The 12,367-nt window shown below is 37.8% G+C and overlaps 1 protein-coding gene across 2 annotated transcripts in view; it reads right to left on the bottom strand.

Moving 5' to 3' along the window:
* The window catches only part of sdccag8 (SHH signaling and ciliogenesis regulator sdccag8), a 48,972-nt gene that overhangs the window by 16,930 nt on the left and 19,675 nt on the right, over positions 1 to 12,367 (bottom strand). For both annotated transcript variants that reach the window (XR_009648604.1, XM_060872157.1), the window contains exons 14-16: positions 11,555 to 11,682; positions 7,690 to 7,798; positions 3,355 to 3,486 (exon numbers count right to left, since the gene is read on the bottom strand). Coding sequence is in view for 1 of the 2 variants with exons in the window: in XM_060872157.1 (XP_060728140.1) it covers positions 3,355 to 3,486; positions 7,690 to 7,798; positions 11,555 to 11,682 (369 nt within the window). In the remaining variant the exon portion in view is untranslated. The remainder of the gene's footprint in view (positions 1 to 3,354; positions 3,487 to 7,689; positions 7,799 to 11,554; positions 11,683 to 12,367) is intronic.

The following is a 12,367-nucleotide window of genomic DNA, read 5'->3' as shown; positions in this document are numbered from 1 at the left end:
AAAAATACATCATGTAAAAAAAAAAAAAGCATTTATGTATAATGTATGAACATAAGAAATGCATTCACGGTCATTGCTAAATATAAAAAAAATAACACGGATATTAAGATCACAACCAATTTGCCTCTGGAAAAAACTTTTTCTGCTTCTAAAAATCCTCACGCTAGAAAACACGCATTGCTCCGACTTTAGAAAAGAGAATAAATAAAACTTTAAGAAATCTTCATCTTCATCGATACTTCCCTGCTGTTTAATAATGCCGATAATGCTTACACAATTACACACACACACTATAACCATCTGTCATTATTGTTGCTGTTGTAATGTATTATGTAAATATTCTATAAAACAGAATTTTCCCCTACACATTACTAATAAACTGAAAAAAGGGTGATAATTATTATAATATAATTATAGCAATGGCTCTGTTCTGGCTGCTGTGATGGATGGATATGTGTTTTGATTCTACTCAATAAATGCCAAGCATCAGACAGGACAGCGAACTCGTGCTCCGAATGCGTTTAAGAAATAAATAGCATTGAAATGCATATGTGCCTAAAACACTCGCTATTCCACCGAAAGGGAAAAAAAAAAAGAAAATTTCTAGCCAACACACCAATCCATTCATATTTCACTGGCTGGGTTTCTATGCTATCTCACCCCAATCTCCGGGCAAAAAAAATATGTTAATACCGTGAGGAAAAATAAATAAATTATGTGCAGGAGTGAAACATTGTGTGCTGAAAACCCCTGTGTTGCTTGGCGTTGGCTCTCAAATGGTAAAAATAAATCAAGCTGATTTTCCAAATGCTGCATGCGTGCCACGCTGTTGCGGCTCTTCGCAGCACAGATTGCGAGCCCGATCAAGAATATCTGAGGTGGGGCCCTGGCTATTTGCATGTATGCCGATGCCATTTGCACCAGCTTATTAACACGAACACCTTAACCCACGGGCAGCAGGGAGAAGTACCCTACAGAGAAGAGACACCCGTTGAGCCGAACACGCATGTAGCACCAGACCTCTCATTCACAAGGCCCGCAGTTTGACTTCTACACATTTCCTGACTCTGACGTTTCCTACTACAGCATCGGTGTCAGAGGCTCTCGTTATTGCTCCAGGCATGGCAGGCAGAATCAGACAGATTTTTTTTTTTTTACACAAATAATATTAGCATAATACATTTTGTTTTGCTTTCTGGAAGGAGAAAAAAAATACACATATTGTCTGTAAATTTAAATATACATGTATAATATTTAAACAATCCCATTAACTGCTTGAGACTCCTCTTATAAATGTCCTGAGTAGCTAAATTACTTCTAAAATCTGTTTATTATTTATTAAATTCCCTGCATGCAGCATTTACATCTCGATTGGTCAATAATAATAAAAAAAAAAGCTGCTTTTTTAAGGTTTATCATCTCGACTGACAAAATGAGCATGTAGTAATATATGTGAACAACTTTGACGTTAATACAATTATTCGATAAGAATTTGATATCATTTACATAATGTGCAATTTGCTGTATTTATCCTCATGTGCATGTTTTTTTTTGAAAATTAAGTTTTATATTTTACAGCATCTAGATTCGGCTCTCGGTGAAAAGAGGAATTGGATAAACACGATCTTTAATATAAAGTGTTGAGAATACGCTTACATTCAACTGTTTACTGTATAGTGAGTGCCAACGAAATGATTCTTGTTAAACCCCAAAGCTAACTTAACTGGCATGTTGTGTATAATGATGGCAAGTTGTTTAAATCCGAATTCATATTAAAAAATAAATAAATAAAATTCAATAAATAAATAAATAAATTATCTGGAGTCATTAAGTATTGACCCTGCCCTCTGGTGGTCAAATCCAGCTTTTCTGGTTCAATCAGAAAAGCTGAAATTCTGTTTTCTTATTATTATTATTATTTACATTTATTTTTAATATAATTTTTTTTATCTAATTAAGCAATTTATAGCCTATTTCCATGTTTTTTCTACTCCTGTGCAACCGAAGAATACTTACTTAATATTCACTTTACACCTTAATGCGAAAATTGTGAACGTTACAAAAATAAGCACACATTAAATATTTACTGCATAATTTAAATCTGTTTGATATATGTAAAGACAAGCAATTAAAACAACAAGAACAAAAAAAAAAAACAACAACAACAAAGCTGTTCATTTGATTAGAAGATGTGTAAGAAAATGTCAGAATTATATATCATGTCCTGAAGGGGAAGTTTCATAGATAAATGTTAGTGCATGTGTTTTTTTATGGCTCAGTAAAGCACTGTTCCACAGACGATCAGCGTTCCTTTAAAGCTGTTGTGAATACTGCAATTCATTTATAATATAACCTAGAATATTTATGTGAAACAGGTGTGAATATCTATAAACTTGTTTTCCCATCTCTCTGTGGTTCCTCTATCTGTTTATTTGTTCCTGTTTGGCTGGCTGCTGGGTTAAGGCAGTGGGTGTTGAACAATATGGAGGGTTGTGCTGTGAGCAGACGGATGTTGTGCTCCCAGCAGAAGCTCGGCTCGGGCTGGAGTTGGTGCAGATACACCCACACTCGTTCTCTCGCCCACGCACTGACTTGGGCCGTGTGCCAGATGCCCCTAAAGCCCTGCATCGCACGGCCACGCGTAGCTCGACACACGGACATCACACACGCGCACATACACACACACACACACGCTGCTAGACGCTGCTGTCACCGCCACGCCATGCTCACAGATGCCACTGTACTTCGTTCAGTAAGGTCATGACTAAGACTTCAGTGGTGTGGAGTTAGATGATGTAGGAGTGATGTGTTGCAGCAGTTCTGTGTTCTACTTTCCTACATTTTCCAAATTCCTCAGTTCACAGTAATAAATAAAAAAAAATTCCCTGAAAGCAAAGGTTTCTGCTTTCCATTTTAGAACCTGAAATGCTTCTTTGCAAACATTTTATTTCTCACGAGTTGGAAATACGTGGGACCGGCCGTTAGGCAGCGGAGTATTATGAGAATTTGTATGTCCGATCTTCTTGGAGAAATTCTGACTTCTTATGTAATGTTGAATGTGAAAAAGTCTGCAATAGATGTGCACTGAAGGAAAAACCTTTCGCTGCTTTATAAATCCCTAAATATTTCTGTCATTTTCAGAACTATAGCACATATTATATTATGGAGCCACCATTGTGCCAGGTAAGTGTATTGTCTACCCTTTTTAACAATGGACTGTAGGTGCTCATTTTAGAATTGACCCGTTTTCTTTCTTGGACTAAAATATACACAAGCCCTGAGCTTTTGAAAAGAGGTGAGTGCTGTGACTCGGTGACTGTGTGTGTGTGTGTGTGTGTGTGTGTGTGTGCATACCTGTGTTTCATGCGCTGGTGCATTCTCCCATGCTGTACACACTGTTCCTCCATCTCATGACAGCGACCTCGAAGCTTCTCCACACTCTCCTGCAGGTGCTCCTTCTCTAAAGAAAGCTGTTCTACCTCGGCCCTGTACACCCACATCCAACACACGTCCGAGACACACACACACACACACACACGTTACCTCTTGTATAAGCATATACACAAAAAGGCTTTTCAAGATGCTCCCATACAAATGAACCAGGTCATGCTTGCTTCTTTTAAATTAATTTAGTTGCAGCAAACTGCACTGCTATTTGGAGATCTTGAGCATTTAGCCAGTAACATTATATTTGGCAGGCAGAGAACCGTTTCATTTTACATTTGGGTTGAAACCCATTAATGTGGCAAAAAAATAAAACAAACAAATAAATAAATAAATAAAACTTAATGAAACAATGCAGAAGATCTGCCAAGAACACTGAAAGATAGAAAATGCACAGCATGATTTCAGCATTGGATAAATACTGCTGAATGCCAATAATTGGTGATAATCTGTCTCAATCGCTCTCTCCAACTGCTTTAGGAGTTGTGTTTGGTTGGGCTTTTCTCTACAATCAGGCTTGAACAGCATAAATCATGTGGTTGTAGGCCAACAGACTGAACTGTAGACATATTAAAGTGTGTGAGCTGAACATGACATGTAACATGTAAAGCGAGCAATGTCCTGAATCTACTGGAGTTTTCTACACTAGGACCCCATGCTGTGGCCAGTCATATCATCATATACATTACAGCAGGAAATGTTGGACTCTGTATTTAAATACATTTAATAATAAAACCTCGTTATTTTATTCCTGAACATGAAGTTCATGTGAGCTACAGACCTAATTGCTTTGCAAATTTTAAAGATGGGATTCAAATCGAGGTTTCGGTTAAAAACAAGTATAAGAAGTATAACAAGTCTACAGCAGCGTAGAAAACATCTTGTGTATGATTCACGATCATTCAATGTACTGAATGATAAAGCTGACAAGAGCGTAAGGTCCTGGCTCACAACTGCTCACAGCTTCATTCTTCCACCTGCGTACAGACGAACAGCTCGGTCACGGCTGGCCTTTGGGCTCTGTATTACTCACTGCACAATAACACGTTCCAAACATCACCAGATTATCCAAATAGTCAGATAACCTGCATACTCCGACATGTTCGACTGGACGAAGCGTTCCAATTTTCAGAGATGGATTATTCAGAACATTCGTATTAATATTATTCAGATTAATCAGAATTTGCTTTTGGAAAATCTACAAATCGCTCCCTCTTGTTCTGTTAGGACTGCAGTGCTGTTCATAAAACTGATGTTAAATTTATTTGTTATAACATTTGTATACATGTATAATAAACAGGAAGACATTTTGGAAACGGAATTCGATTCACTTTAATCTGTTTAGCGATTTTAATGATGGACATTGTCTCAAAGCAGCTTTAGATAGAATTAGAAGTACGTTCAAGGATAAAATGGTACAAAAAGTGATTAAAGTTCATGTTAAAATGATTTTGCGCTGTTCTTCACGTAAGAAAACTCTTCGGAGGTGTGTCCACACAGTCAGGCTGTTTTATATTCATTTTATTAGTGTAAATAAATTGAATTTGATCTTGGTGACATATTAACAGATCTCATATGTCACCAATTTATTTACACTAATGGCATATTATTTACACTAATAACAAGCTGTTCTTAACATTTAAACTCGATGTAAAACTAACGCACAGTCAGAGTCAGGTTTTACTAGACACCTTATACATTCTAATCATTTCGATGTCTAGGTTCATGTCTATCTTTTATTACAGTTCTTTGTTCTTTTTTTTGGTTGAAACATGTCTGTATTTCCTGAGAGGTTTTTGATACTCTATGTTTACTACTTCCAGCTAATATTCACTGTCTCATGTAGCAGATAACTGAAGAAGTGTTTGAGAGATCAGATAACCACTGCTCGGGTTACACAGTAAAACAGGTAAAATATATGAAAGTTAAAAAAGAAAGACAAATTAACACTCAACAGGAAAAGTCTGACGGTACAGATGGGTTTTTAGCTGTTTTTTAAAAACCCCAACAGAAGACGCACAGTATATGTGCAAGCGTGCATTTATCAGGTGTTTCTAAATAATACTATAAATAGAATATTCATTTTAAAACTAGAATGAATAGTTAAAAAAATGAATGAATGAATGTCCTAGTTACATAATTGTACTTTTTCACCACACAAGGAAAGGAAATACTTTATAATCACACTATCTGGTGTCACTCAGATGAAGATGAGTCTGGTTCCTCTCAAGGTTCCTTCCTCAGATCATCAGGGAGTTTTCTGCTATCCACTGTCACCCCTGGCTTGCTTATTAGGGATAAACTTAAATGCATTATGTATCATTTAAATAGTGAACTTATACATGCTTTGTGACTGTGACTGAACAATATAGAAATAAATCTGAAATGAACTTAAAACACCATTACATTTCTACAGCGTTTGTTGTCAGTATTTTTTAAGAATTTCTATGGCAACTGAAGCATTTGGCAGACGTCCTTAACCAAGACAACTTCCATTTATTTCATTTACTCAGCTGAGCAGTGAGGGTTAAGGGCATCAGCTTGGCAGTGCTGGGATTTGAACTCACAACCTTCACAAGTCCAATCGCTTTAAAAAAAGAAAATAAATAAATAAACTGAGCTAAATCCACCCACCATCACTATCCATCCATGTCCAGAGTGCACGACATAACCTACTGTGCATAATTGAGTACGTTATTTCTATGCTAAATCAGATATTACAGATTTCACTCAATGTTTTTAAAATTTCTTACGTACAACAGTGTGCTTTTAATAACATTAAAACGAAAGAATTTAAAGTGGTTATATTGTTTTTCGTGGTGGCGTTTCACATTACCACTTCTGACTCACACTACAGACTCTGAACAGATGAGACATGACACAAAGTGGAGAATAAACGCAGTCTGTTTTCGTTGTCAAGAATTTTTTTTTTCTTTTTTGGAGCAAACAATGCGGTCACTTTACTAATCAGAGCATGGAGGCTAAAATAAATAAAAAATGGGAAAAAAAAAACTTTCAATATTCAGCAAGTTGCCTTTAGGTTCATCATTTACATAAATGCATATAATTGACTGCAACGAGCCTCGCTGGCCGTGTTCTGCTATACAAATGGTTTTGGTACGAATCTCAAATAAGAGTTAGCTTGAGGATAAAAAATGCTAAATAAAAAGTTTATGATATTCAAAATATGCTAAAAAGATTATTTTAGATACTTTTATCTCTGACCTTCAGAGACCTTGTTAAAAAAAAGAAAGTATGTTATCTTCCATAAACTTGTCTACTATAAAGTTTGATTGATTGGACTACTTCATGCTTGTACAGCGTTCCTTATTATATAGTAACACTATGGAACAAAATAGCACAAATCTGTTTATCCGTGCGTCTACTTGATTTTTCAGTAGAATAGGGGGATGGGGAGGAGAGAAAGCAGGCCAGAAGCTGTGTGTACCTTCCCAAGCTGGGATGGCTGACCGTGGCAGATTGCAGGCTGCAATGTGAGTAATGCGCTTTACGCTGTTTTAACAGCTGACTACCCCAGAGGCCTGAGGTGAGAGGCGCATGTGATAGGCGCAGAACAGAGCCAGGACCCAGGACAGACTGCCATGTGCCAGCATACAGCAACAGATCCCTGACTGGGACATGAGCATGGACAGGATGCGACGTTCTGGATAACACTGCTCACAGCTCTGCTCTATATATCACCCTGATATTGTGGCATGTCGGATAAAGCCGTGGCATAAAATCAGCACAACTGTAAATAGGACAGGAAGTCACTTATCTGGCAAACACTGAGAGGTAGATTTCTTATAGCATTTGCAAATGATTGAGCTATGAGCATAAAGCAAGTGCTCTAGTGTCAAGTCTGATCGGATAGAAGTGATATTTTGGTATATTTTATATATATATATATATATATATATATATATATATATATATATATATATATATATATATATATATATATAAATATATATATATATTAGTTCTGAAGGAGTATTTCATTAACCCAGGTTTCTGGATGGTTTCCACATGCACTGTTTACATGTGACAAACAAACCTTGAAACTTAGCCCAGAATATCAGAGCATCCCTAACAGGGACAGAAACGCATGTTATACAATATTTTAACGCAGACCTTCAGCTCAATAGGTCTTTGACAATATAAACATTCTTGTGAAAGGAAGAGAGAGAGAGAGAGAGAGAGAAATCTGTGCATTTAGCTTTAAGGAAACTGAGCACTACTCGCCTGTTAGACTGGGTCAGCTCTTCCATTCTTGAACAAAGCGTGCGACACTCTTCCTTCAGCTTCCCTATGAGGCCATTCTGCAAGCTCAGCAAGACGTCCATGTCTGCAACTGAGGCACAAAGACAGAGCAAATAAAGATGGTAAATAACAACGAAGGAGAACACTTAACTTCTAACATCTCTCTCTCTCTTGCTCTCTCTACACACATACTTACACACACAGAGATAGATAGATAGATAGATAGATAGATAGATAGATAGATAGATAGATAGATAGATAGATAGATAGATAGATAGATAGATAGATAGATAGATAGATAGATAGATAGATAGATAGATAGATAGATAGATAGCAATTCACTGAATGCCATCATTGCACATTCATAATACAGAGAATTCTTTATAGTCGATGATTTGTCAGTCACTTCTATTATTTGCCAGCTTTTCCGAATTGCTCAGTGGTCACATGTATACCACTATATTATAAAGCTGCATTCAGCAGCCTCTGAGCACATGTCAAAAATGACATCAATGACGCTGCATCGCTGCTGAATTCTTGATTGGCCAGAAGGTGTTGATTTGTTTTCTCTAACAGCACAGCTCTGGCGGTAGTGCCATCAGGTATATACACTAATGATCTTGCTCTGATATATTGGCTTCCTTTCGTAACAGCTCATTCACAGCAGGAGCTGTACGATGTATGTCGGCGCTTTCTGGTTTCTCAGTACCATAAAAATTGCCACTTCTTTTAAGTTATTAACTTAAAGAGAGAGGAAAAAAGGATAGGGGTTGTAAGTAAATAAATTGTTCCACACCATTACACAACAATGTAACTATAAACAGTTACAAGTGTGAAGCGATATTCATCAATAGATCCTAAGTGTTACCAGATTGCTATGGTATTGAGAGGAAATAAACAAATACAGTGTGTGCTGTATATAAGAAAATAATCAACTTTGGGTATTATTATTATTATTATTATTAAACTCAATTATTTTTGAGTTTTATTATTTTATTTGTTTACAATTTAAGTATGCCAGGCCCTTGACTTCTCATATAAGTGTGAGAAAGTGCAAAAGTCTGCACACAAAAATCTTCAGTGATTATTACTGTGTATCGAGGGTCAGAAAAAAAACTGCAATACGACAGTATCCAAAAATTAGAAACGTGGTCAGCTTCATGCACAGAAACTTCAGCTTCTGAACCTGAGTACATTTCTGAGGGCTTTAACTGAGCTCACTTCTGAAGTGACTACATATAATAACAACTAATTAAATAAATAAATATTTAAGCTTGTAGTCAGATAATAATGATTTTGAAAATTCATCTTTGAGATGGAAGTCTATGACAATACCGTGGAGTATAAAAATGCATTTTTTCTATACATATATTGTTGTTTTTTTTTGTCTGTTTTTTAACTCTTTACCCTCAGTCCTGTTGTCTTATGTAGCTCTTTGTCTTTAAGTGTCTGGGAGGACCGTCGTTTCATGTCACTAATGTACTGCATTAGCTTTATATAGTTGGAATGACAATAAAATAAAATTACTCTTGACTTGAAATAACCGATAATCAAGCATACACACTGCACACGCATTCATCTTCTTAGGCTGGTTAACTGAACCGACAGTCACTGTGTGTGTTCTGCACAGTGACTACGTTGTTTGTATATAGGCAATCTGTTCGGCTTTTTAGCTTTACTTCCTCCAGTTAAATTAATATATAGGCAGGAAGAGACAATTATGTATCAATAGATAGAAAGAGATTGCGTGCATTTATGTCCACACTATGAGGTTTATTCAGAGCATGTATACTGTTTATCTGATATTGATCCACCAAAAAAGAAAGAGAGAGAGAAAGAGAAAGAGAGAGAGAGAGAGAGAGAGAGAGAGAGAGAGAGAGAGAGAGAGAGAGAGAGAGAGAAAGAGAGAGAAGCTTGTCTCTATCTTTGGATCAGGACAGAGACAGGATGTGGAAATATGGGATTATGTAGGCATCAAAACTCCCAAATAAAACATCAGACGAAAGTGACTTAAGAGTTAGACGGTTTAACAGCCAGTAATCTCAGTAAACAAACTGTGACTCAATTTGGCTTCTGAACAACTGACAAGAATTATGTATTTTAAAATATCTTAAAAAACTTAAAAAATAGTGTTCACCAATGCTGTACTGATACTTGACCAAATAATTATTTAACTACATACAATTAGGTTAATACAGTTAAAACTTTAGACACAACTAAACTGGTGTCGTTACTGAATAAGATATACGGATCTAGAGTTTTCTACTTATCGGTTCAGCACCTGTGTGTACGTTGATGTAATTATGACCAAAAACCGATTTGCAGTTACTAGATTTAGTACATATCGAATACACACAGTCTTCTGTTAAATAACTGTTCACATTCATCTACGTTAATCAGATCCGCCTGCCACTCGCATCACTTTTTAAGTTCACAACTCTGGAGGCAAATCATAAGTAAAAAAAAGCGACAAAAGAATAAAGAGTAAAACAATTGTGCTAGAAATATACATATAAAAAAAAAAAAAACCCAACACAACAACAACGAAAAAAAAAAAACTTAACCGAACAGGCAGGAAGTGCAGATTAGATGGAAATGTCACTAATCTTGTAGATGATAGATGGAAAATAAGCAAGGAAAGCAGTGTGAGAGTGAGAAAAAGAGAGCAGACTTTACTAACAATCAGTGAGACAGTGCGAAAGCAAGCGAGAGAGAGAGAGAAGTGAACAGTGATCGTATAAGAAGCTGACCTTTTCTCTTTCACAAGTTAAGACTGCATGAAACACAGTGTGACATGGTGTGTGCAATTGTCCTGTCACGCACCGCTACTTTACTCCTGAGGCACTTTTTAGTAAGAAAAACAAAACCAATAGAAATTCTCTCACCAACTATACAGATTTCATTTGGCGGTGTCATTCGAATGATCGCTTCCTTACAGTATATAGACACCCATCACCTGTTTGTAACTAGCTGTTGATATTTATGTATATTGTTAAAATGTTAGCAAAGACAGTCATAACATAAAGCAGAGTTGTTGTTGTTGTGTTTTTTTTGTTACGAGTCATAACATAGCATCTGGTATTCTCAGATGTTTGAGAGATGTTTAATGTTTGATGGCATAAGACAGTCAGTCAGATAAATGCTGTCCTATGTCAGAATTTACAGGAGGTGGGGACAAAGTCAGTCATGTTGCAATACATGTACATGACTGAGCAACACTCGTGCATGCACACCCGCACAATGGAGAGTCAGTCATTAGGACAAAAGGCCTGGTCATGTGCAGGTCGCTGTGATAATTCTACGTCTAAGAGTCAATCATTTTAGAAAGGAGAATACGGGACCGAGCACACAAGGAGGGAAAAATAATTAGCTTTTGTGAGTGGCCATTATATGCTTAGAAGGAGAAGCAGTCTGTGGTATTAAAGGACTAAATCTATAAGCCCACAGAGTTTCCTGCTGAGTCTCTGATGCCATTTCTCTTTAGACAACATGTGTGCCATGCAGACGCGCCAAAAAGAAGCCCTTTGTTTTCCCAGCGCTTTGTTCTGGCGATCAGCATGCCTCGAATTTTCTCGAAACACAGGTAAATAAACTCGTCGATCCAGATGGTGCAACAGATGTGAGAGCAGCACTCTGAAATCAACAGACAGTGGGCAGTGCTGCCCGCTTCCCCTCCATTTTTAAACGCTAACTAATATGTAGCACTGCGGCTCTACAGTGCCGAGCATCTGCTCCCTTCGGCCAGCCAAAGGTTACAGGTGTTCCTGATGCGGAGTAGAAGAGGGAGGAGAATGGGATGACAGGAGGAGGTTGTTTGGCAAGGGAAAGTACGCCAGTGGACACCCACCATTCCTCTCGTGCTGCGCTTCCATTTGCTGGAGCGTCTGTGTCAGCTCATGCTCGCGCTGTTGAGCCTGGAAGGTCAGAGCTGCCATGTCCTCCACACAACGCCGCTCCAGTGCTTCCTTCTCCTTCCTGCAGAGATAAAGAGCGAGAAAGAGAGAAAGATGCATCACAGATTGTTCTTAAAGATACTCAACATAAATAAGCCACAATAACACACGCCTTTTTTTATTTCAATTTTTGTTAAAGTTCTTGATACATACATGTTACTTCATTACTACTCAAGTGTGAAAATGAAGGCAGTTTTTTTTTTTTACTAATATAAACTCAAAACAAATTCCACCATGAACTGTTGAACCGTCACCAAATCCTGTTACCAAAAACAGTTTCTCTCTTTAAATCATAACTGTGGCCAAAAAGAGACAGACTGAAAAAAAAAAAGAAAAACAGAAAGAAACTGCACAAAGTCAAAGTGCATTAATTAACAGCAAAGCCCAAAACTTTTCTCACACACTGGGTTTGGAACGTAGCTGGAGAAGTGACCGTCTCTGCAGGCCTGCTGTCGTCTGGAGTGTGAAGGCGCTCCGCCCGCGAGAGCTGTGAGAGAGAGAGAGAACGGCGAACCCCCGCTGGGCTTGAACAGCGGCCTAAAACACCATCCACACCAGCGCTCAGCAGGGGGCTCGCAAAGGCCTCGCAGCCAGCCATTTGTTAGCACGCCTTTCCAGGGGGCCCAGGCAGGCGTGGGTGCGGGGGCGGCCGGCGAGGGGTGGTGTTTGTCGACCAATTAGCATGAGACAGACCGCCAGAAAGTTCC

Source organism: Tachysurus vachellii, chromosome 6, assembly GCF_030014155.1.
Source record: "Tachysurus vachellii isolate PV-2020 chromosome 6, HZAU_Pvac_v1, whole genome shotgun sequence".
Classification (NCBI taxonomy): domain Eukaryota; kingdom Metazoa; phylum Chordata; class Actinopteri; order Siluriformes; family Bagridae; genus Tachysurus; species Tachysurus vachellii.
Note: the sequence above shows the minus strand (reverse complement) of the source record. Positions and strands in the feature narration are given on the sequence as shown.